Source organism: Amphibalanus amphitrite, unplaced genomic scaffold, assembly GCF_019059575.1.
Source record: "Amphibalanus amphitrite isolate SeventyFive unplaced genomic scaffold, NRLGWU_Aamphi_draft 000439F_arrow, whole genome shotgun sequence".
In the NCBI taxonomy this organism is placed as follows: Eukaryota; Metazoa; Arthropoda; class Thecostraca; order Balanomorpha; family Balanidae; genus Amphibalanus; species Amphibalanus amphitrite.
Genome location: NW_024881933.1, coordinates 221,572 through 247,281, shown reverse-complemented (window position 1 = coordinate 247,281; position 25,710 = coordinate 221,572). Strand labels below are relative to the sequence as shown.

The 25,710-nt window shown below is 47.7% G+C and overlaps 2 protein-coding genes across 3 annotated transcripts; both read right to left on the bottom strand.

Moving 5' to 3' along the window:
* Positions 1–18,330: 18,330 nt before the first annotated feature.
* On the bottom strand, positions 18,331–25,710 carry LOC122391472 (protein unc-119 homolog B-like). The gene is made up of 7 exons (XM_043385407.1): positions 25,572–25,710; positions 22,621–22,736; positions 21,742–21,822; positions 21,288–21,398; positions 20,798–20,909; positions 20,281–20,453; positions 18,331–19,701 (listed from the first exon to the last, which is right to left on the bottom strand). The coding sequence occupies exons 2-7, from the start codon at positions 22,706–22,708 to the stop codon at positions 19,595–19,597; spliced, it is 672 nt and encodes a 223-aa protein (XP_043241342.1). The 5' UTR covers positions 22,709–22,736; positions 25,572–25,710; the 3' UTR covers positions 18,331–19,594.
* On the bottom strand, positions 23,242–25,563 carry LOC122391471 (nucleoside diphosphate kinase 6-like). Of its 2 annotated transcripts, none has more exons than XM_043385406.1 (2): positions 25,453–25,563; positions 23,242–24,107 (listed from the first exon to the last, which is right to left on the bottom strand). In XM_043385406.1, exon 2 carries the CDS (start codon positions 24,070–24,072, stop codon positions 23,530–23,532), a length of 543 nt encoding a protein of 180 aa, XP_043241341.1. In that variant the 5' UTR covers positions 24,073–24,107; positions 25,453–25,563; the 3' UTR covers positions 23,242–23,529. The 2 variants fall into 2 exon arrangements, with proteins under 2 accessions (XP_043241341.1, XP_043241339.1); XM_043385404.1 differs by lacking the exon at positions 25,453–25,563 and adding an exon at positions 24,600–24,795.

Sequence of the window (25,710 nt, the reverse complement as noted above, 5' to 3'; positions counted from 1 at the left end):
ATGTGTAGTGTGTACGTACTTTCAAACTGGCTCGTTCAATTTCACAGGTGCATGCTTGCGGGAGACGGTACTGTGATATATCTTATCGCAGTACCGTCTCCCGCAAGCATGGACCTGTGAAATTGAACGAGCCAGTTTGAAAGTACGTACACACTACACATGATCTGAGAGCATCTCCTGGCGCAGTCGCCTTCATCCCCTTTTCATTTTTTTTTTCATTTTTCACAGCCAGCTCTCAAGCTGGCTTTCATATGTGCATATTCGCCGGAGACGACATTGCGGTACAGTATGCATTCAGGCGTTTGACGCTTCTGCCATCTAGCGAGTGAAACAGAAATATTGAGGCCACAAAATGTCATGCACATTAATTGCGCTAACATACGACAGTCAGAGCCAGTGACGAGGCATCGGAACAGCCTGGACCCTGACATCCTGGAACCTGAATATAAAGGCTTCCTTTCGTACAATGGTTGGAGATTGATGGAGCAAGCCTCCCCTTTTGTATAAGAAGCTGTTTAAAAGCCGAATTCGTTAAATACATCCAGTACAAAGCGGAACATGGCGAGGTATGTACCATTGCACTATATCGTTCCGATCCGCGTAAATGGTATAGATCAGCGGCTGTGGACTGTGTAGGAAACTGATACGATGCGTTTATCATTGTCTCGTGTTTAGCTTTTATTGTTCACAAATATTTTTATATAAATATTCTATTTGCGTCGTATATAAATATTCTATTTGCGTCGATTTTCGGGTTTTTTGAAACGCTCTGTTTTTGCAGCGAGCTTTTTCTCTTAGGCCCTGCGAGATACCCGCGGACAGACATATCTCTTCAGCATTGCGCGCCACACAGGAATGCGGCTGATTCACGTGCTTTTGTGAGCGAGGTGCTTCCCTCCGGGAGAAATTCGCCGTCCCCATATGCCTAACACAGAGCCGAGCGGCGGCTGACAGGTGGCCGGCTCGCGGGAGATCGGCAGCCGACACTCGAAAAATCGACAACCCGCCGCTGAATGCGCTACCCATTTTTGGGTCAATTTTCCAAATTTTAGGTGGGGGTGGATTTTCCCATTATTTGGTCTATTCTGACTCCATCTGTGCCAAAAATAGCGAAATCAAACGATTTCTAGGGGTCGCGAATTCAAAATGAAAATGCCAATTTTAGCGAAAAATTGACCAAAATAATGTTATTTTATTTTGGAACAAGGTTGCCATGCGAACAGGTTGGAGTCACTTTTCCCATTATTTGGTCTATTCTGATTCCATCTGTGCCAAATATAACGAAACCAAACGATTTCTAGGGGTCACGAATTCAAAATGAAAATGTTAATTTTAGCGGAAAATCGACCAAATTAGCAATATTTTATGTTGGAACAAGGTTACCATGTCAACAGTTTGGGGTTGATGTTATTGCATTTTTTGCTCCGTTCTGGATCTAGCAGTGACAGAAATAACGATATCAGACTACTTTTAGGGGTCGCGAGCTTGCATTGGAAGTTTTAATTTTACTTGGAAAAATGACTTCATTTTAACGACTATAAATATGCAAAGCCAATGTGTTGCAGTGGTATTGATGACTGTTGGACACCGTGCAACACTACTTCAGTTGCATATTTGACGTGCAGCGGTAAAAGAGAGCACCAAATATATCTACAAAGACATAAAAACAGCACTAAGCTATGCTGGTATGCATGACCTTTTCCAATTCGCTAGACGACCTCCCCGAGTCCCGGAGTTGCAGAGACGGCAGAGGGAGGGGCGCAAGCTTTACACCACCGCGCCTTTGGGTGACCGCTGTGCTTGAGTGTAGCTTTGCCCCTCCCCCACAAACACCCACAACCACACATAGAATGCGATTGTGCATATGGAAAGACAGCTGGCGGAGAACATCACAGGAGGAGAGGAACAATGAACTTCATCCTCACCCCATTATGAAAGCAATATGTTTGCAATCTTGCTGATGACGGACAGCACTGGCCTGGCCGAACGCGTGCACGACTGCTCGTGGCTCCAGTTCTGGGCATGTGCCACTACAAGCAGCTGTTGACATGAGACGGGTGCAGATATCATGCCATGGAACTAGTGCCTGGTGATGGCCGCTGCTAGAAGTATCCTTGCAAGATAAAGTAACGGATCTTACGCTGCACTCACAAGTCACAGGCCCAGTCCAAACCCTCAGATGGTGCTGAACTGAAGTCGAATGGCATTGCCTAAAGCTGAGAATTAGGAAGGTACCAAGTCTAAACGACTCAGCCAACTCCGAGGCAGAACCGTTTACTGACTCTTGGCATTGCCTGGGGGCGGAGACAGTGGGTGGGCCACGGACCTTATGGTGGCGGACCTGATTCTCCTCCTCTTCAGCCTTTGCACGCACACTCCTCTATATGATGCGTCCTGGTGCCACCATACGGCCCATGCAGGATGAAAATCTTCTGCTACATTATAGGTTCTTCAGATTCAGACGCTAATTACCTGAGATCACAAATGATCTGTGCCAGAAGCTGTGAAAGTTCTTCGTCACATACCTATCAGCCGTGCACGTATCAGCGCATGGCTAGTCCCCCGTGTCGAATAATTAATATGAACTCGTAAATGATCGGATTGTATCGGAAACTCTTACATGAACGGTGTGTATCTGTCCCCACTGAAGAAATGAAATGGTACATGGTTGGTGGGCATGGATAGAATCGACTCTTTGGAGTTTCTGTTTTTGGATCAGAAGTTGATTTTTTTGGTATAGAACACCCATACCTAGGTATTTATCCTACCCTGTCTAAAGGTGTATTACATCGTAGCCGTGAGCGAACGGGACGGCGTTTCTTGTGGAAGTATACGGTCGAAATGGTTTGATCGTTTTTGAATTACATGGTTTGAAATACATTCGGAGCCATGATCTGTCAGATGTAGGTATCCTGAGCTAATTTGCACAAACTTGAATTGTATAATGGACACAAAGAGCCTGTCATGAACTGAGATATGGCAACTGAAACTTCACAGTTGAGTTTGACCTCAAAGGTCATCAAAGGTCACTAATGCAAGACAAAAAGAAAATATCAAAAATGATTGCACGCTGACCAGAATGATACCAGCAACAGGAGCAAAACATCCCGGCGCTTTTCATCAAATGTTACAATATCGACATTGTAATGATCGCTAGTAAAGCATTGAACCGTAACCACGTGATGGAGCACATCGATCTGGATGAAAAGGGAGCGTTCAATGACCCCTCCACCCGACTCTCGAAACAAAAAGTTTGCCTTCGTTGCGATTTACTATCAGCGTAAAATAAGCATATTTCTAGGTAAATACGCAAATTTCAATCTCAATTCGCGACCCCTAAACCACCTTTGATTTCAATATTTGTGGCACCATTGGAATCAGGAGCCGCGAAATAATGGGAAAAACCACCCCCACCCACAAATTTCCAAAATCGGGAAAAATGGGTACCCCTAATGCGCGTGCGGCAGTGCTGAGCCGAGTCGTTCCCACGGTCTGGCGGCCAGCTGGGTGGGGGCGGGGTGGGGAGTGGGGCGGCCGATTGCCAGCCGCTTCTCCACGGGCAGGTGCTGCCACCTGCGCAGTAGTTCCACTGGCGGCCGCCAGGCCCGTGTGCGGGCCGTGCGCGGTAGTTCCGCCAGCGGCCGCCAGAGGGATACCGCAACGCGCGTCGTGTCTAACCTGACGAAGCTACAAAAAGTTAGATAACTTTAATAAGAGGGACGGTAAAGCCACAATTCCAACGCTGAATGTTGGGCAAAAGCAAAGGGATCCAACACAGCCATCTGTATTTACTGTATTTACCCTTTTCAGTCAGCGATAAGCCCCAGCAATCGCATCGCTGCAAAACTCGCAAGCTGTTCACCGTGCAAGGTATTGCAATATAGCCACCCACCGGCTCTCGCATCTTATGTGTAATCGCTTAATAGGTATGACGCGAACAGCGAGTGGCAACCGATAGGTATGTGAAGCAAAATACGAATGGTAGGTGAAATAAATTACGATTTGGAATTATACATAACCCAAATTGCAAGCAATTTTTTGCAAACAAATCAAAATGATCTGGGACTAAGGCAAATTCCCAAAGTCTTTGATCGTCTAAAGACGTCTGATTTAAACGTCGGAAAGGAAAAGGAACAAGTTCTTTGCGGTATTTAGGCAAGTAAATACCAAGTATTTTAGAACAAGATCTTTGCGGTATTTAGGCAAGTTAATACCAAGTATTTTAGAACAAGTTCTTTGCGGTATTTAGCCAAGTAAATACCTTTGGCAGGTTTTCAGTACATTAGCAAGTTTTCAGTACATTACCAAGTAGCAGGTGATACAGCAATCTGAAAGTTCAAGTTCTTTGCGGTATTTAGGCAAGTAAATACCTTTGGCAGGTTTTCAGTACATTAGCAAGTTTTCAGTACATTACCAAGTAGCAGGTGATACAGCAAGCTGAAAGTTCAACAAGTTTTTCGCGAATATCTAAGCTTCTAGACGTCCGATCAACACGGGACAAACACCAATCGGTCCCAAATTTTCTCCTTAATCATTTTATGGCCAACGCGACGCGTAGCGAGCCAAGATATCTTGTAGGTATACCTATTTGTAGCCCTGTACCTTGCAGTGTGAACTGTATGTATTGCAAGTATCCGTTATGTACGTACCCTGTGTGCATTGTAAATGTGTTTGACCACTCATAGGCGGCGGAACGGGGAGGGCACCGGGGCACACCGCGCCCCCCCTTTGATTTTGGCATTCATAGGCGTAGGAACAGGGGGGGCCAGGTGGGCAAGTGCCCACCCACTTTTCGAGGTGGGGGGGCCAACCATGTGTTTTGGCCCACCCACTTTTTACTCGAGGCCCCTCGTCTCGATTTGAGAGGACGTCGTCACCTTCCAGAATAAACAAACTCGGTAAAAATGAGTTCCACGAATCCCCACGCACGAACTCCAAGGGGCCGTCATGGATCCAAGGAGGCCCTCTGTTCATACTCAGTAGCGGCGGAACACCTTCAGTTAAGAGGGGGCACTGCCGACTTTTGGTCCCATTCTTTCCATGCAACGCCCATAGGGCTAATGTTGAAATGTCAAAATCAAAGGGGGGGGGGCACGGTGCCCCGGTGCCCTCCCCGTTCCGCCGCCTATGTTCATACTTGTCAGTCGAAGCCCCTGAGACTGATGGCCTGAGAGGCCCTAGTGGATCTGAGGAGGCCCCAATATCCACATTGGTCTGGGGAGGCCCCTGACACTGGCGGTCTGGGAGGCCCCTCTATCCACACTAGTCAGAGGTTTGAGACTGGTGGTCTGGGAGGCCCCTCCATCCACACTAGTCAGAATAGGCCCCTGACACTGGCGGTCTAGCCGAGGCCCCCTACCCTCACTAGTCAGAGGAGGCCCCTGAGACTGATGACCTGAGAGGCCCTTATAATCACACCAGGCAGAAGAGGCCCATGAAACTGATGGGCTGAGAGGCCCTTCTATTCATACAGGCCACAGGAGACCCCCAAAACTTTCGGTTTGGGAGGTCCCTCAATCCCGCACCAGTCAGAAGAGTCCCCTGAGACTGATGGCCTGGGAAGCCCTTATATTCACACTAGGCAGAGGAGGCCCCTGAGACTGATGGTCTGAGAGGCCCTCATATTCACACCAGTCAGAAGAGGCCCCCGAGGCTGATGGCTGTGAGGCCCTTCTGTTCATATAACTGGCCACTGTGACTGGAGGCCCCTGAAACCGGTGGTCTGGGAGGGCCCTCTATCCACACTAGTCAGAAGAGGCCCCTGAGACCGATGGTCTGAGAGGCTCTTATATTCATACTGGCCACAAGAGGCCCCTGAGACTGATAGTCAGAGAGGTCCTCTTCTAATGAATCTGAGGGGGCCCTCTATCCACATTTACACTTTTCTAGGGAGGCCCCCGAGACTGATGCTCTGAAAGGCCCTTTTATTTATACTGTCCACAGGAGCCCCCTGAGATTAATGGTCTGAGAGGCTTATTAAATGGATGGCTGTGATGATTATCGTTATATATACTTTGTAATACGAGAAGTAGTAGCCTTTGCTCATATTAATGTTCAAATAATGCACAAAATTGGATATATTTAAATGATACTGATATTTCGCCTTGCGGCATCGAAGCCCCTGAGACTGATGGCCTGAGAGGCCCTAGTGGATCTGAGGAGGCCCCAATATCCACATTGGTCTGGGGAGGCCCCTGACACTGGCGGTCTGGGAGGCCCCTCTATCCATTCCACACTAGAGGGAGTATGGCTCCTCTATCCACACTACACTAGAGTACTAGAGTACTCTGATGATGCCGCAAGGCGAAATATCAGTATCATTTTAATATATCCAATTTTGTGCATTATTTGAACATTAATATGAGCAAAGGCTACTACTTCTCGTATTACAAAGTCTGAGAGGCTCTTCTATTTATACTAACCAGAGGAGGCCCCTAGGATTGATGGTCTAACAGGCCCTTCTATTTATACTAGCCAGAGGAGGCCATGAGACTGATGGTCTGAGAGGCCCTTCTATTCAAACTAGGCACATGAGGCCCCTGAGAATGATAGTCCGAAGAGCCATGCGGCGGCAACTGGCCGTGGCCATATTTCGGCTCGGTAGGGCCCCACAAAGCTCATGAGAGCACCTCAAGGGCTCCTAAGTAGACACGCTTATCCCCATAAGGGTGCCACGCCGGCTTCTGAAGGCTCCTTGTTGGCATCTAAGGGCCCTTTCCGGCCTCTAACGGCTCCACCCGCCTGTGATGGCTCCACACCAGTGTTTATGAGCGCCACACAGCGGCGCCTTTGAGGGTCATACTAGTGTCTCTTAGGGCCCTATATCGGTGGCTCTGGGGGCCCCACACCGGTGCCTCTGTGGGCCACCACACCTGTGCATCTCAAGGCTCTATAGGTACATTTGAAGGACCCACACCGACACCTCTGAGGGCACCACACCAGTATCTCGGAGCTCTGAATGCCCCACACCGGTGACTCTGAGGACTCACCGGCTCCTGAGAGCACCATGTTGATGTCTAACGGCTCCACAAGGCCACTGAAGGCATCACACAAGCTCTCACTGAGCTATAATACACCAGCAATTGTAAGGGCTTCACACTGAAGTATCTGAGGGTTCCACACCGGTGTCTCTGGCCACATACTGGCATCTCTGAGGGCCCCATACCGGCGTCTCCGAGGGTCCACATCTGGCGGGCACCCATCAGCGACTGAAGGTCCCACACTGTCGACTCCGAGAGCCCCATCTGCGTCTGGGAGCACCATGCCGTCTCTAAGAACCACAGCAACTCCTCCGTACGAAAGATGGGCGTCTGCATGCCAAAGGGGAGCGGTTCTGAGACAGTAGGGCACCTACGCACAATAGAGGGGCGCCTATGAAGCCCATAGGGGCGCCTCAATGCGAAAGAGGGGCGCCTCTGAGGCCTACATATATGGGCGTCCACATGCAATAGAGGTCTGCAAATTGCAATTGATCAATGCCATGGGGGTGCATTCATAAGAAACAGGGGCGCCGGCATGGCAAAGAGAGGCGCTTTCAAGTGTCCATAAAAGAGAGACGCCTATGATAAGCGCACATAGTATGCGACAACGGGGCGGGGCGACTGTGGGACATATAGGGATGTCTCTGATGACTATACATAGGGTGCTTATATGCCAAAGAGGGCGCCTATGAAGCTAATGGGGGCACCTGGGAAACGAGGAAGACATTTGTGTAAGGGTTTTCAGGGGTCGTGCATCGTTTGCGGCAAATAGATTCTAAAAAAATTGGAGGGGGAATAAGTTTTAAAAATGGTGCGGACTTTCCGCACTGTTCGCTTAAGCGGTTACGTCCCTGGGTACATCTGCCCGATCTCAGAAGCTAGCTTTGGAGGTCATACTTGAAAGCAGCCAGCAGGACGAGGCAAAAGTTGGAGGCCCCTGAAAATAGGAGGCCCCCTGGAAAAGGAGGCCCCTTGACAGGGTGGCCCACCCACTTTTCATGACGTTCCTACGCCCGTGTTTTAACATTAGCCCTATGGGCGTTGCATGGAAAGAATGGGACCAAAAGTTGGCAGTGCCCCAATTAATTGAAGGTGTTCCGCCGCTACTGTGACCACTGCCCGAGCCCCGACGTAATGCCAACGGCCCGCTTCTTTGTGGCTGTCGGGTTTAGTGAAATTTGCCTTCCGGACGATCGCAGCGTCTCTGGTGGCTATGATGCAACTCCTAGTTCCTAGACCGGCCACCAGTTATCGCTGTGGTGCAGAGCCGTTACAGTGTCGCACTCTCGACTGACCGGTCAATGTTTACGTTATCGTCGAGCCGAGACGTCGGGACGCAGAGGGGTGGACGCTGCACGTGGTGGACGCCTGCTGGAATCGGCCGGCCGTATCCAGGTCTGAGCTGCACGGACAGCGCCCCAGGGGTGCAGGCCGCACCCTGCAGCGGCCTGAACATGACCGCAGGCGACCGAGGAAACGGCGAGACAGAGACGGAGGGGGCAGGACAGGGAGCGGCACGGACGGAACCGACAGAGTCTCTTTCATCACCAGAGAGCACTACAGCACTGGGGCCGCGACGGTGAGCGGAAATCGACAAACTTACAAGCAACGTTTAAAATCATTAACGAAAACGAAGAAAACATAACTTCCGACGCCTGTCTGCATAAAAAGTTGAAGATTGAATGGAAAAGCGAATGACATCTTATCGACCAGTGATGAGTATGCTCAGCATTTCCTTAGTAGAAAGGTGGTGCCAATACTCTCAAAACAAACAAAAGGTATCACTAAGGCTACAAAACTTAACAGGCGACATATCTTACCATAGCCAGACTTCCGATTGCGCAGCTCGGCTACGGGTCCGGCTATGTTTGCAAGTTGAAAGTTACACTGAGTCGTGCAAGTCACTCGATGGGTCGGATGGATATATTATCTCATACCTACAAAGTGATCGATGAGATTAACTTGCAACATCCTGGCAAGTTTTCTCAACCACAAGATGAGAGCAAAAGTGTCATTTGATGGACATGAACCTAAAGCGTAAGCGACATTAATGCCGTAATGCATAATAAGTTGATACCACTACGTTGGGGAGGGTCCAAGAGATGTTTTCGTGACCATCAACTCCAACTTTTGCCACCGAAATGGCATGTGAAATAAGCAATAAACACACACTCATGACCTCAAAAAATGATATAAAATGCCAACAAATCGGTACGATTATAAAGATTCGGATTTTAAAGCACGTAGGAACGGTCCAAATACGCGTTCTACATTGCTACCGCTGTTTGGGATCACAGCATGCCATTTATCACTCCCGCCTCTAGCTCAGATAAAAAGGAATTTCAACATAAGTTCTCCGACGTAGCATGCAAACAACATTTTCCGCCTCTAAACATACCTACCGTCCATACTTGCCTATCGAGACTCCACCCGAAGCGTGTCATCACTGACGTGGACGCCACCGTGGGAGGCGCCCTTGGAGACCGGGCGTTCTCCGCTGTCCTGTGCAATGTTGCAGTGTTGCAGGGCTGCCAGCGGCGTGACACACTCAAGGAGGTTGTGATGAGACAGCGTACATCACCCCCTGACTGAGTGTGGGACGCTCACGGCCGGGTGTCGGAGCTCAGACGAGCGGGGCGTCCCGGGGCGCCCGAGGGCGTCGGACGGTGACCGGGGGCGCCCGTGACCGCCCATGGGGCGCCCCGAGGGATGACTGGGCGCCCCAACCGTTCACTGGCGCCTCTCTGTTGACAGTGGTGCGCCGCGCCGCGGTCCTGCCGCCTGCACCCGGCGCCGGCCCGACGCGTTTATATGGACGGCGCTGGCGGCCCGGCTCCCCGGCGGGCCGACTCGTGAGCCGCAGCGGCGCAGCCAGGGAGGGGAACTGCTACGGTGCTACGGGGGGGGAGGGGGAGGAGTCACACGAGGTGTCGGATGAAACAGCCGTCCAGTATCGATAGAGGATGGGAGCGTTGGAACTTGGAAATGGGCGAGCACCTCTCCAGACTTCACTGAAAAGTGTGATATATTTTGATCATAAACAAAACTTTCAGGAAAAATAAATCAGCGAGCAGTTGAAAAACTCGTAAAGGAGATTTACGGTTAAATTGATGATAAAGTTTCAATCCTGAAACCATGCACATCTGTTCAGGGCAGCAAATTCGTTTTGAGGTTCATAAATAGTTATCGGCTCCCATTTAACTGGTAAAGCTGCTTGGGACTGGTGCCTGGTGTCTAAATATCGATATCAGCTCTCCTCAGTCCCGGAAGGTATCCACAGTGCTCTTACTGCGCTCATTTCCCAGTTCATACAATCTGATGCAATCATTTTTCTTCGAACATCATCCATCATCCAAACACAAGCAAACGACCAGCCGTGAATTCGGACCGTAAAAGCTCGGGATCCGAGCTTGCCCGAATTTTCCAATATTGCCCTGCCCCACCCACGACCACTTCCGCACCCCTCTGGCTCTCTCCCCTGTGCTGTGACCTGGGGCCGCCCCTGTCGGCTCCGTCTGACCAGGCTGACACTGGACACCGGGCTCGGCAGCCACAGGGGCCTACCGCTGCAGGTCGCGTTTCGGCCGGCGGGCTTCGCGGTCGGGCGGCGGGCTGGGAGCGAGGGTCGCTCCCATGTGTCAGTGGAGGGTGGCCCGCTCAGCCCCAGCTCCCGGGGAGGGGGGGGAGGGAGAGGTATGCGTATTTGTGCTAGGGTTGGGTCAACTGAGGTCAAATGAGGTCAAACTGCGTTTTTGCTAACTTGGCACACAACATCTAAGACTTTAATGGTGTCCTTAGCCCTTTTCACGACGGGCTATCCGGTGAATGCACCTGATTTGACCAAATCTGCACCTAATTTCTTTTACAGCGAATATCTTCATTTTATGAATTTATTTCAGAGTTTTAATCGATGATGCTCTCTGATAATATGACAAAGCAGGCATATAAGACAAAGCAGGCATATAAGCAATCAGTGCAACCCTAGCTGATAGCTACTAAGAGACACACTGAAACTGATTTGACCAAATCTGCACCTAATCTCTACCAGATGTGCACCAAATGTGTACCAGATGGCCGCCGTGAAAACGGCTATTGTGTTCCTTAAGATCAGCCGAGTCGAATGATATGCGATGTGAGGCATTTTGATGAGCTTATGCACTTATGAACATAGTTAATTATTTAAAGTTTCCTTAATTTTTAGTAAGCTTTCAAATTCACTTAAACTGGTAAAAATGTATGTCTACCATTCGATGCGCATTGACGTTCTGAGTCCATTGGTGTTTTTATTTTTGCTCAATATTTAGGCAGCAAATCAAAAGTTATAAGCGAAAAACGTTTGAAGTGTTTTAGCCAAATCTTTACATTTATAGCTCCCCCCCCTAAACACTGACTTAGTCACCAAACTTGCAGAGGTGCGAGATGTCCTATAGGCCCACCTACCTTGTAAATTTGGTGTTCCTAAGTGCCATGGGAGCTAATCGCTGGGGGGTTGTACTATCCCCCTGGCCGGCCGCGTTATGAACAAGACCCTCGCCGGGCGAGGGTTAACCTGCGCCCCGTTAGGAGGGGGGGGGGGCGATACGGCCCCCTCTCCTTTTCCGTCGATATCTCCCAAAGCATAACAGATATCGCCATGAAGCATTCAGGATCCCGAGCATCAATTTTACACCTTGTGAAACAAACGTTTTCCAAAGCCTATGATATGTTGGCCGAAAATGACGTCAGAGTGACGTCTGATTCTGCCATTTACGACCCCCAACAAGGTTTTGCGGGAAGGGTTATCACGCCTACAGGTTTGGAGATAGCGAAAAATGCTCAATACAAAAGGTGTAGAATTAACAGGGCTACAAAGCTGCCATCTCGGATTTGTGAAATTTTGGGATTTTGGCCCCCATAAGTAAAAAAGTGATTTTTTAAGATAATACCACAAAATACCAAAAAGTTTCAAAATTTTGAAACACCTGATTATATGTTATATAACTATAGGTCTGCTATTGACATGCCAAATTTGAGCTCGATAGCTCCATTTTTGACGAAGTTATGGCGAAAAACTGCTCAAAATTTATGACGTGCCTAAAATTTTCAAATTCAATTTTTTTACCGATATAGACGACGCAGAGTAAAACGAAGACCACCATTGGATCCCTCGTGATGAGCTGCAGCGATAAGACACCCTTTATGTGCAAATATCAACTTTGAACTTTGACCTTTTTGACCCGACCTTAACCTGGTCTCCACCAGAAAGGAACAACCCGCGCCCCAGTGGCGGTCTCCGCCAACTTCGCCCTAGTGGGGGGGGGGGGGGGGGCATATGTTAGGTACCACCCACCTCTAACTCAAAAACTAAGAGGGATAGAAAGACGCGGTAAAAAGCAGTCGATAGCTCTTGATGCGTACGTTTGAAAGTATTTCGGACATTTTTTACCTTAGAGCAATATTGGGGTCACCAGAGGTCATCAAAGGTCAAAATTTGCCAATTGTCATTATATTTTTCAGAAAGCATGCCATTATCTCAGGAACTATGATAGCTAGAAAAACGCTGGGAAAAGCAATCGATAGCTTTTGAACTCTTCTTTTGATAAGGTCATCATCAAAAATGACCTCAGGTCAACGGTTTAGCCTCCAGAGGGCAAAAACTCCAAAAATAGCTGTTTTTAAGAAAAGTGTTTTTCGACAATAACTTTTGACTAAAAAAAGCTAGGTCATTTCTAATGCCAGATTCGTGTTCCTCTCGCCGAGACGCGTCGAATGAACTATAATTTGACCTTGAAAGGTCAACTTCAAAATTTGACCTCAGGTCAAGGTCATGACCTGACCGGAAAAGGTCATGTTGCATATCAATCGATGCGTCTCGGCAAGACAAACACAATGAGGCCAACCCCAGCGTTCTATCTCTTTCCAATCGAGAGTTATTGGCAAACAAACTGTTTGTAGCCTCAAATGACCTCGGATGACCTTTCAAGAGGCTATCAGCAAAAAAGACACCTTGGTCGTCACGGGTGGTCCAAATCATTGTTATCCTGAAATATTTGGACTGTTCCTATGCGTACACACAGATCTAGAGGCATTTTCGTTTTTCTCCATTGACTTATAATGGAAAGGTCACGCCACTGACCTGACATTAGGTCACGCATATAAAAAATCCGAGATATACAAATTGTAGGCACCCATAACATCATGTATTCCACCAAGTTTGAAACCTCTCTGACAAACACTGCAGGCTGGACATGATTGCAAACTTTTTTAGGCTTGGTCAGTTAACTTGACCTAGTGACCTGACCTGACATGACCTGGGGTCAAAAATTTCACACATTGTCCAAAATTAATGTACCAAAAGCTACCCCAAGCGGCGCGGCGCTACGCGCCGCGGTTTTTTATTTATACGAAAAAACGCGACAGGGTGGTAACATATGCCCCCCCACTGTGGCGAAGGTTAACCGGCCGTAATTGTCGTCTAACCCACACCATTGAATTCTAAAAGTAAAATTGGCCATAACACATGTATCATACGACCCACGTACAGTTGAGTCCACATTATGACCTTTTATGACCTGACCTGGCATTAGTGACCTCCTAAGCAGCATATGTATTTAGACGACCAGCGCTGCATCGATGATTTTCGATAGCATGCCTTTTATTCGATGTTGTAACGTATTCCTTAGAAAGCCCGTAATCAGTAAAAAAATGCGACCTTTAACCTGACCTGTGACGTCATCGGTTGCACCTAGGTCAAATAACCTTGATCACAAGGTAGTTTTCTGGTGACGCTATCGAACGCCGTTTGAATTTTAAAGTCGGTCGGTAACTTATTGATATCTGGGGGGGGGGGCGAAACGTCCCCCCCCCAACGGGTGGTAGGGTTCGCCAGTAGCCCAACGGCCCCATAGCCCCACGATCGCCTGGGAGGGGATCGGATCCGACCCCATCCGTTATTCTTAAATAATGCATGAACCGTTTAACCCTCGCCCCGTTGGGGGGGGCATTTTGGCCCCCCCTGTGGTTTTTCCTTAATAGCAAGAAAACGGCGGCGCGCAGCGCCGCCAAATTTTCAGTACCTTTCCGGGCATCAATTTGACACCTTCACACCAAATTTCAAGTCTTAGGTCACCTTAGGTCAGGAGTTATTGAGGTCAAACTGAGGTCATGTTCGAGCAAAAATGAGCAAAAAACATGCAATCTTGAAACGCTCACCAAATCTACAGTTATCAAGCAATTTCAAAGTTCTTTATATGGTCTAATAGACAAAAAGCGGCGCTACAAAACTGCTATCTCGGATTTTCAAAATTTTGGGTTTTTGACCAAAAAAAAAAAAATCAAAAAATTGATTTTTTTAGAAAAACTAAAAACAAATCCAAAATTTTTCCGAATTTCGAAAAAACCGGAATATATGTGATAGTCCCTGCGCTCTTCTATATACATACCAAATTTCAGATCGATATCTCGTTTTTTGGCCAAGTTATAGCGAAAAAACTGTTCAAAAATGATGACGTCAAATTTTTGAACTCAATTTTTAGCGATTCTAGATCTCGTACGGCAAAACAAAGACCACCATTGAACTCCCCGTGACGAGCTGCATCGATTCGATACCCATTTTATGCAAAAATATCAACTTTGAAATTTGACCTTATTTGACCTGACCTTGACCTGACCTGACCTTGACGAAAACGTGACCTAAGCTGGCCCCAAAGGCTGCCTGACCCACATAATCGCATTTGTCATGTAAAATGGACCATAAAACATGTATCACACGACACTTTCATATTGTGACCCCCTAGTGACCTGACCTCAGTGACCTGACCTGGTATCAGTGACCTCAACTAGCAAAATATGTGTTTGAAGAACATTTCCCCATCGATGATTTTCAATGAAATGCATTTTACTCGATTTTACAACGCATTTCTTGAAATGCCTGTAAACGGTGAAAATTGGACCTTTGACCTGACCTGTGACGTCATCGGTTTGACCTAGGTCAATAAAATTGGGTCACAAGGTAGTTCCCTGATAGGGCTATCCAACACCATTTGCCGCTTGTCGCTACGTTGCGTGGTTCTCGAGATCTTAGGGGGGCCAAAATGGCCCCCCCCCCCAACGGGGCGCGTTGCTCGGCAGAGCCCAACGGGGCGCGGGTTAAGTCAGCAACGTGAAATTCACACAACTATGTAGAATATCCAAGACAGGATAAATGATAACAATAACACGTCAAATGTATATTTAAACACACAAAGCTTTCGGTATGAAAATACCTTGATCACTGTGTTAACAGAAATGAGGACAGAAATTGTCACCGGCAGCTTGTACAAAAATATAAAATAGCACTCGAAAAGTAGATCACAATCACGAGATTATCTATCGGGGTCCTGCCACTAAGCTTACAGCGCATGTTGCTAAAGTTATAAATCCAGTCCTAGTATTGATGGTATCGCGTGCTGATATGTGAGCCGCTTCTAAGATTTTTCGTGTCGTTTTTCGTGCGCCCTTCTCTAATAATCGAGTTGCTCCCCAGTTCGGTAAATGATGAGATTGTTCGGCATGTACGACGATTGCGTTCGATGTTCGATGAAACTTAAGGTCACTTTTATGTTCTTTAAGTCTCGTTTCGACCCCCTCCCCGTTTCTTCCACGTAGCTTTTGTTACACCCACCACAAGGAATTTCGTATACTACACTTTTCGGGGAATCGGATGTGTCGGACGTCTCTTTCGGTCTTCGTTTAATCATCTCGTGTATCTTCGTTCCCGTGTTCGTTGCTACTCGTACGCCTGTTGCTACTGTTGCTACTCACACAACTATCTTTTTCTTCATCAATTTGACTCCTTTGTGAAAGGTTTAACCAATTTGATCGACAGCTTTTTCAGAGATAACTATCCACTTTAGAGATCTAACTATGCAACACTTGGTCAAAAATGGTTTGAAAAATCTTCAAAAATTGAGAACAAGCAAAATCAAAACAAATAACGTCAAAAGCTGTGCTAAGTACTTACACATATCATGTCTTGAAAATTGCATTCTTAGATTTGTCAAAATATGCGTTTTGGGCATCCTTGAAATTTTAAAAACTTACATTTTGGACCTATCTGCGGATCCCAAGTCCAAAGCTGCATGACTGGGATGACCTGGGATGACCCCTCAGTGAGCAGTATTTCGTGCAATAAAAGAATGGTCTGAATAAGTCCCATTTGGCGAGGTGCGTTACATTAAAATTCACGAGAACCATTGACATTCAGCTGCTTCACGATAAACTTGCAATATTGATGACATAATCGACGTAAAGGAGACATATTTGGCTTCTTGTAAAACGATTTAGTACATTTCCTCAATTCTTCTGATTTTTCGGCGGTATAAAATGCGTGAGTTGTGCACAAATTGTATGCCTCTTGAAACATTCGTATCAATGCGGTTCCCGTTCGTTTTGAAATATTTCTGCTAAAATGCGCAGCTTCTAATAACAGATAACATATCGAATAACATTCTCCAAACACAGACATGGAACACACATAGCATGACGTACGAAAAATTAACAAGAAATGTCTCGTATTTGGCTACAAATATTTCTCATTTTCTGCGTCACGAGCGTCAGTCAGTCGAGCCCGACTGGTTCGCCCTCTCAGCTGGCGTGCCGGTCACTGCTGGAGAGGTCAGCCACCTGTCAGATCACATACACAGGCTGGCAGGAGCTGACCGAGTGCCTCCGCGGCGCCTCGGTACACGTGCCAGACATAGAGGAGGCCATCACCTGCACGTGCGTACCGCAGCCTCCACCGATCATCGAGCAGGGGACCGAGTATGACCTGCCGACTGCCCTTCCTCCAACCTCCGTCGGCCCGCCGGTCTTCCCAGAGATGGAGGACAACTTCCCCGATCAAGGAGATGAGAGAGACAGCTACGGAGGAGCCCGCTCATCAGACCTCCCAACAAGTCCGTCGGGCGCCGGGGCGAACCTCAACAACCGCCCGATTACCGGACCCCAGTGGATGAAGGCACGCGGCACCAACCTGGCCGATTTTGACTACGTGGCCCCTGACGGCAGTGTGGCGATGGCCAGCCGGGCCCGGCCGCCGGGCGTGGCCGGTCCGGCGGCGGTCGTGCTGGCCGTGCTCGTGGTCGTGCTGCTGGGGGTAGTGATCGTCCTCGGCTGCTCGAGGAGACGCGCTGAGGTAGATCCCTCTCTGGAGGAGGAGTATGAGGAGGGAGAGGGAGGAGGAGAGGAAGAGGAAGACGGCCAGGAAGGAGCTAGGAAGGAAATAGTGAAAAGGAACGAGGAAACGGGGAACGAAGCCGTGAAAAGGAACGAAAAGGCTGCAGAGGAAGAAGTGAAAAGTAATGAAGGCGGTGGGGAGAACGGTGCGAAAGAGAATGTGCGAGCTGGAGAGCATAATAAGAAGGGAGATGAGATAAATAAACAGGACGACAAACAAAGCGATGAGCAAGATAACAACAGCGATACCCCGAACGATCCTGCCCATATTACGAGGCCTGTGAAGGACGAAAAGCTGGGAAAGATAGGTGAGGAATCCAAAGAGGTGAGGACAAACGAAGGAGAGGAAGACGAAGAAATCAGCCAGCCACCAGGAGTTTACTATTGATAAAATAAATTCAAACCATACACGGGCTGAATAGGTAGACAGGAGGTACTCATCATTTAGCAACGTCTATAAAATACCGTCATGCCAGTGCCACACTCAATGTCTCTCCTGGGCCTACGTCTCCAGTTACCCCTACCCCATGTTTACCATGCCTTCCGCGCCAGTGATGCGCGTGTGCGTCCGGACGAGCAGCGGGTACGCAGCACGATACCCTGTGGCGGATCGCATTTCGATCGTGCTCGTATTGGGGACAGGGTTCGGTGGAGAGCCGTGGGTCTGCCGATGAATGGGTGCGCCGCTGGTAAAAACAAACGGCTCCAGTGTCCGGTGACGCTGCGGCGCGGCGGTGCGGTGGAGAGGCCGGACGGGGCAGGGGTGGGCTCGCCAAGGACCAGAAGAGGGCGAGGGACGACGGTCGCCGGTGGCCAGAAGGGCCGTGAAGAGGATAATGCCTGCGAATGTGCAGTGCTTCAGTGGTTAAACATTATTGTGCTTGGAAATATTCATTGGCAAATGTGCTATTTTTAGTGAAAACGGGAAAATTTATCGTCAGTTTATTTCGAAGCTCATTGTTGTAATTTGTAAATGTAGCATCGCCCAACTACGTGCGTTTCTCAACTTTTTATTTGAGCATTTCGTATAGCGGCACTGATACCGATGAGTTGAGAGAAAAAATAATGGAGAATTAAGTGAATCACAGCCTCAAGTACAAAATATTTTTTAAAGTTCATCTGCGCTCACGCACCTCAAGGATGAAAACAAATTAGCGATGACATTGGACAAAACTTTATTGTTCAAGTGTTCAAGGATGCCTTTGGTTCGAAGAAGATACAATGGCACACGTAAGCGAATTGGCGAATCCTGAATAGTTACACAAAACATCAAACATGCTTTTACACTCAATAGGCTTAAAAACTATCTATCACAAACTGACTAGATATCGTTCGGACTCTGGATAAACAAGAATGACAAATTAGGATTCGTTGATAGCAATGCAACAATAATAACAAGAAGTCCGACCAACTTCTCAAAACATATGATAAAAATATATACTGTCTATGACATGGGCTAACCGTAAGGTATGTCAATTACACAAGTATGCATGCAATGAAGAATTTGCACATAAGAGCGTTTCGGCTTATACGTTGTCAGTTTTATGAGCGTTGTCATGTTTTCTTTAGAGTTTTATAGATAGTTGTGCTGACGACGACATTTTGCTCAAACACGTGTTAATAACCTACTTATTTCGGGTAAGTGTCTTTCTTAAAGCAGCAAACCACGCTTTAAGTGAATTCCCAGTCGGCCTTTTGATCAACATTGATGAATTATATGTGTCACAAAACGTCCAGTAGTTTTGTTAAACCTCGAACTACTCTTCAGAGCATACATAAATACAATACAGATGTGCTACACGACCAAAGTCCCGAGAAGAAAAAGAGATCAAACAGCACAATACGCATAAGACACTAAAGTGACATTTACACGGAGTTTACATTTGCACGTCAGATCGACGTAACGGTGTCAGACCACACTTTTACATCGATACGTTGCTAAAGCCTGTCGTTCAGTTTAGCTTCTACATAAAAATTGTGCGTGTGTGATTTCAGTTATCACCAAATTTTCACATTTGTGCGATGATCGACGAAAAGTTGATACCTTGTGCGCTACCGATACACGAGTTGAGAAGATAATAGCGGTAAAAGAGTTGGCCATAAGGAAGAACGCTGGCTGTGAAAATGACAGCCACGTTATGAATATATTGCACGTAAGGGACCAAATGGAAAAGCCAAATTAAACGATGTTCAAATGCAAAAAATTACCAGCTACAAACCCTAAGTTTTTTTTTAGCTTCTACATAAGCTACATTAGCTTCTACCTTCTCAGTATAAGAAGAGTCGCGATATTCCGGAAAGAAAGAAAAATATGTCGAAAACCAGTGGTTCTGAGACCCACCGACAGATGTCAGCCAGGTCGCCCCTCGGCTCCCCACCAGATGTCACTGTCGTCGCGGTGTGACCGCTGAGGGTGGCCGCTAAGCATCGTACGCGTACTCTGCCTGGTTGTGCATGACGAGTCGGTTATCGACGAAGTAGAAACTGTCCGAGCGCGTCTCGAATGGAGAGCGAATCATCTCCGCGGCTGGGGAACGGGAACGGGTAACAGTCAGATGGAGCCACAGGCCGGCAATGGCACACAGCAGCTGGGATATCACAGATCAGACTGTGGAAACGTGTGCTGCTAACTGGCAAAAGCGCAATATTCTCTTATTCATCCGAAAGCTAGCAGCCAGAAGAGCAGCATGGGACGAAATTCGAAAGAACAATTGGTCTATTCGACAGAATCGCCAGACGTAAAGTCATTGGCCAGATTCTTGAAGCGGACCAACGGCCGCTAGACGCAAAACAATGCCAGTCATGACCAGTCGAGGCTCGAGAGACATTGTCATGCAGAATTTCACGACAGTGATACGGGTAAAAAATCATGATTCATAAGAGTGATCGAAGAATAGAGTCCGAGTCAGGACAGTAGAGTCGGACGTAAACAAAGCGGAAACGAGCAAAACGGTAATGAATAAAGTAATGACGAGTAAAACGCTAACATTGACTTTGGTGAACGGTAGCTCAAGCTAGCGTCTGTATAAGCAGCTTTCACAACATTTAACATAATTCCCTGCACGAAACATTGCCCAAAGAGATCACACGTCCCGTACCGACTTACCCATGTCCGGGTGGATCCTGGGAAACTCGTAGATGTGTTCACACGTGTTCTTCGAGTTGGGGATGCAGTAGCCGAACTCAAAGTCAAACGTCTTCAGAAGCTTGTTGCGGAAAAAGTGACGCTCGATCATTCGAAAGTTGTTGACGGGCTTCGGTCCGATAGTGAACTCGACACTGGGAAGGAGAGGGAGCACGTCAGCGTGATTGGCAAAACGGCATGAAACTAATAGCCACGTGAAGCTTTTACGACGAACTGACTAATATGGAACATGTGAATCAGCAGACAAACACGTTTTTGGTGCGTCAATACGCCTTCGTTCGACTGTTGTACAGCAGGTGTTAGAAGTATTATCACATAATGCCGCACTTGAGCAGTGCTGTTGAGACGGTAGGTAATAAAATAGTCACACAAAAAAAACTGAAAAAAATGGGCAAAGGAATTTACAGCGGGCTAAGACACACACAAAGGTACCTATGACATGTAGCCACCTCATGTCCACTCCAAAGTTTGTACTCACGTCGCTCCGACCATTTTCAGTTTGAGGAACTTGGGCGTGAAGTGGTAGCGCACCATGCGACTGGCCTCTGGCGGCAGGTCGGGGCTCTCTGTGCCCTCCCCGGGGCCTTCCTCTGTAACACAGCGGGGTGGGGATAGTGGGATGTGAGGGAGGCACCAGTGTAAGCGATCGCAGGCTGGGTAGATATATGAGAATAAACGACACTCAAATACGGAGCAGTGGAGCGGTTTTACGAGATTTTCGCTGATCTATGTGTGAGCTATGGCCTATGTGCGTTGTGCATGGATACATTTTTCTTCGTAGGTGGACCACAATGGCGCATTCGACGATTCTGGCGCAAGAAGTGGCATGAAAACAAATATTTCACTCTAAGCTTAAAAAGCGAAACAAAGTCAGCAGAAATAGAGACACATCACAAGACTTCGCAAAACTACCGGATCATATGCAGTTGACATGACCGTCAGCCCTCTCCTCACACCGTTCCACTGACCCGTTGTGGGTTTCACGATCTCGAACAGCACCGAACCCGTCTCCAGGTCTCGGATCTTGAACCGGGTGAAGTCGATGTTGTAAATGTTGGCATCCGTGCTACACAGGTAATCTGAGAAAACACGATGCACCGTTGTCACTGCCGCTGTTGGCAAATAGCATAACGGATGTTCGTGACATTTACACCGTTTGCCAATGTCGAGCTTTTAGAAAAGGGATGACTTTGACTCTTGCATCATTTTATGTCTATAAATGGTGAATTATACTAAAAAAAACTTACGATACCATGAATAGAGGGTGTTCCTATCTATACAACACTGAACTCGGTCGAAGTAGCCCAGTCTAACGTTCGAAGTCTAACTAAATATTAGAAGTTAGCATGTCACTGACATTCGTTAAATGGCTGTTCGTTTGATGACTACGTTCGCAGATAGCGCAACCACCCGCTCCCTTACTCTGTGTGGGTTTTTGCAGCCGAAGCACATCCTCTGGTGTGATGGTATCCTTGGCGAGCAGACTCTCCTCCGATATAGCCTCTGTGGGACGGAACAGGGTGTATCAGACGCAGTCACTGAGAGTGAAATGCAGCATTTTTGCGCGCACGAGCACAAATGACCTTTCTCGCGGGCGAGCGCGAGCCCAGCGCCATCTACAATGTGACCCGAGTGGTAGCCGGCTGCGCCCGGCCATTTCACTGCGCGCGTGTCACCTGAGCGCACGGTTCGATTTGGCGCGACATCCACCGTCCGCCCCACCGCCGCCAGCTTTGGCATATGTAGCTAGCCAGCAACTGTGTTAGACATACTTGTGCTCTGTCAAAAGCTTTATCATTTGATTGTTTGTGATCGGCTATGGGCTTTTTCCCTCACCCAAAGACAGTGTGGGAAAGCCAATACATAGACCCGGAACCACACCACTGTCTTTGCGAGCGCGAACCTACGAGAAAAGAGGTTCTCAGATCGAGGCTACTCTTGGAAGGGGGGGGGGGGTGGTCATGGATCCATGAGATCTAGCCGAGGTCTACATAGTTGTCTGTGCATATAGGTAACACTGAGACGCATAACCAATTAGCAAATACCGGTAATACCGGCATCTAATAATGAGTACTCCGGTTCCGACAGAAGCGATCCACTGGTCTAAAAAGTCGGGCTCTACAACTCTGGCTGCACTTTATTGAGTAGGTATATGCCTTCAGGAACCCGATACGCGAAGTAGTGACAGTGTCAATTGTAAACGTCACGCTCAAATCAAAGACAGAAATACAAAGCGCTTCATCGTGTTCATCAGCATTCCGAAGCATGGTATCGCAGTACCTTGAAGTACCATTTCAGTACCTTGAGGTAGTCTGATGGGGACGGACTTGCTGGTACTGGAGAGGATCCCCGTGCCCTTGTCCTTCGTGGTGCCGCTTCGGACGCTCATCGTGCGCAGCGGTGGAGGTTCAGGCGGTCTGCAATCACAGAGAAACAGTCAGCTACACATTACACAACAGATACATCGGGATACCGCGTCCATAATGAAAATAGCAATACGTTCCCTGACCCAGCAGTAAAATGTTTCACCTCGTCGTGACCGTGAGTACACATTAGATGACCTAGTTCGGTTTTAATATATGACTAATCCGAAAAAACCGTATTCACCAACCTCGTTTTCTTTGGCATTGAGCATAAATCTTTACTTAACGATAAGCTTGCCATGAAAAAAATCCCGGAAGTGAGCTTCCACCACTGACTATGTGTTTCAGCAAGTCGATTAGTGTTCTGTGTGATCGCAAATGGCGTCATCAACATTGCGGTGGATGATCCAAAAAGTAAACAGCATAAGTCAATTTTATCATTCATCAGGTGCTTCCCAATTACAGTCGATATTGATGAGCTCGTCTTTTTTATCAATGGTTTCGTGAATTGTCATTGTCCATTCCCGTTGGCCGTTTCCAGTTACAACAATCGTAGTGCAAGGCTGAGTGTTATATTTACATCACAATATAAGACAAGCTGCAACAAGAGCCGTGGTAAAGAACAGCGCAGCAGCGCCCAGGCGCAATAACAAACACCAGCAATAGACTAGAGAGGCACGTCTATAATCACACTAGGACCACTCACATTTTCAAACCGAATCACAACTGCGAGCAGACTGTCATTTCAGGCACCGCACTTCACTAGTTTACTATCACCACAGTATTGCTGCTGGGTCTCGCAAACCTGTCCACTGTCCAGTCCACACAACACTACAATTTTCCGTTCTCACTCTGTCCTTGACGTCATCACCCGACCGGTGACGTCACTGGCCGCTCGTTCCACGACTCCCCGCTGCTCGTACGTCTCTCGCTCTCGCTCCAGCCACCCCTCTGCATCAAACTCGGGGAAGAAGAACTCAATCTCTCTCGCAGCTGACTGGGGCGAGTCTGACCCGTGCAGACCGTTCCTGGTATCGGTGAGTCCATACACCGCCCGAAGACTCTCTGGATGTGAGTACACAGCCCGGTACACCTTGGTGGGACCCATGAGGCCCCTCCAGGCAGCGATGGCGTCCGGCCGGGCCAGCACGAGCGCCCACAGCGGGCCACTAGACACGAACGTCACCAGGCGATTGTGGAAGAAGCGTCCGGCATGCTCGGCGTACAGAGCTTCGGCAGAGGGGCGGCTGAGAGTCAGACGGCGGCTGCGCACCACGCGGAACTCTGCCGCGGAGAGGCGGCCGAACACGGCACGCACGAGCGTCGGCGCCGCGCTGATGTCCGGCTTGATGAGGGCGAGTGTCAGCTGCAGCGGCGCCGGCACCGACATGGCGACCGATGGCCCTAGCCAGGCGGAGATGATAGCTGAGGGAGGGGAGTGCCAGTGAGTTAGAGTCAGCTGGTGTGGCAGGACAGGTACCTATGGTACCCAAATTATGATAGATATGATCACTATTCACTAGCATGCGCTGAATAGTTGCAAGGCATGTCAAACCATGGTTGAAATGAAAATTTAGATAATTCAGCCCCTGCATAATATTCATGAGTGAAATCAGATGTGGTTTTGCTGATGTTATTAAAAATATACTGCCTAAAATATACCATTAGCACATGAACCATGCAAATGAAGAGGCAAAAGAGTGATGCAATAACAGTTATGTAAAGAAACATCAAATGCCTACTGCCTACATGGATGCATTGTACTACCTAATATAGATGATTGAAGAGTGAATTTGTCCAGCTTTCAGACAATTGATAAAGGCGGTTATCTTCAAGAAAACAATCATAAAAGCACTGTAAGCTCTGTAATAAGGCACACAAAAGCCCAAATAGTTCTATAGATAGTACAAATCTTACCAAAAAGTTGTCCATACTCAACAGAACAGATGTGTCCCACAGGGAAACAGGAGCTGCTACAGCCTGCCTTTTTCACTCTCCAGGGTGTGAACAGTGAATGTGTGAAAATTTTATTCTGCATTTTCAGGATGGATCAATGGCTGTGACTGTGAACCCAGAAGGTTAAAAAGAGTGAGAGGGGCCAGATCATTCATTTCCAATACGCCAAGAGGCTAGGGAATGAATAGAAGCATCAACAAGTGCAGCAGACTGCAGGATAGTGAGTGAGCTGGGAATAATCAATGTACCTAATTGCTTCATTTGTTTGTTTTGTCAAGTTAGGCTCCTTGGTCTAAGTTATACGTATAAATACTTTTTTAAGAGTATTCTCTAGGATGGTCAGTATGTTGAGTAACAAAGTGAGGAGTATATTTACAATATCTTTTGGCCTAACCAGACCAGACAGAAGGATGTCGGGTCTTGGGATCTGTCAGCAATAGTCAAGAGTACCTACCTAGGAGACTTTAACAGTAGTAGGTAGTCTCTGACTAGTGGGCAGACACATTGATATCGGCAGGCACCCTGGTGACTCTTCATAGCTGAGCCCATCACGACAAGTCAGTAACCGCTCATCCCTGCTGAGTGCTGACTGCTGATGGTAACTCAGCCGAACTAGCCGACAGCCGCACCTGGCTAGTGGCTACAGGCCACCTCCTGAAGTCCCAGGGTGAAGCTACCAGCATGGAATAACAATGACCATCCAGCCCAGATAGGAGGGCTGAGGTGTGGAGGAGAAGGATCTGAGCATCATAAAATGACAGAACAGAGCTTATGTTTGTATTTCAAAAGTGAACTTCTATTTTTTGCAACTGACCATCTCGTTCAAATCATGAAATAAGTGTTTTACGTTTTATCTCAACTTTGTTCACTGAAAATTGCCCTGAAAATCCATATGAAGTAGATAGGCAAAGAGCGATTAGCGCTGATACTTACTCCTAAAGCAATATCCAGAAAAAAGATATTCAAATATTTTATCAACACGTTATCGATCGTAACCGGACAAATCTTCGTATGGCATTTCTTCGTCGCGCAATATTTCGTCCGCATTTCTTCGTCCGCAAATCTTCGTCGG

Excerpts from the sequence above, each read along its gene's own strand:
- LOC122391472 (XM_043385407.1), bottom strand. The coding sequence starts at position 22,708 with ATGAGCGTCCGAAGCGGCACCACGAAGGACAAGGGCACGGGGATCCTC. Across the intron at positions 21,823-22,620 it reads CCCCATCAGACTACCTCAAG|AGGCTATATCGGAGGAGAGT; the intron begins GTACTGAAATGG and ends TCCGTCCCACAG. Across the intron at positions 19,702-20,280 it reads CAGGATCCACCCGGACATGG|CCGCGGAGATGATTCGCTCT; the intron begins GTAAGTCGGTAC and ends CCCGTTCCCCAG.
- LOC122391471 (XM_043385404.1), bottom strand. The coding sequence starts at position 24,720 with ATGCAGAATAAAATTTTCACACATTCACTGTTCACACCCTGGAGAGTG. Across the intron at positions 24,108-24,599 it reads TGAGTATGGACAACTTTTTG|CTATCATCTCCGCCTGGCTA; the intron begins GTAAGATTTGTA and ends CCCCTCCCTCAG.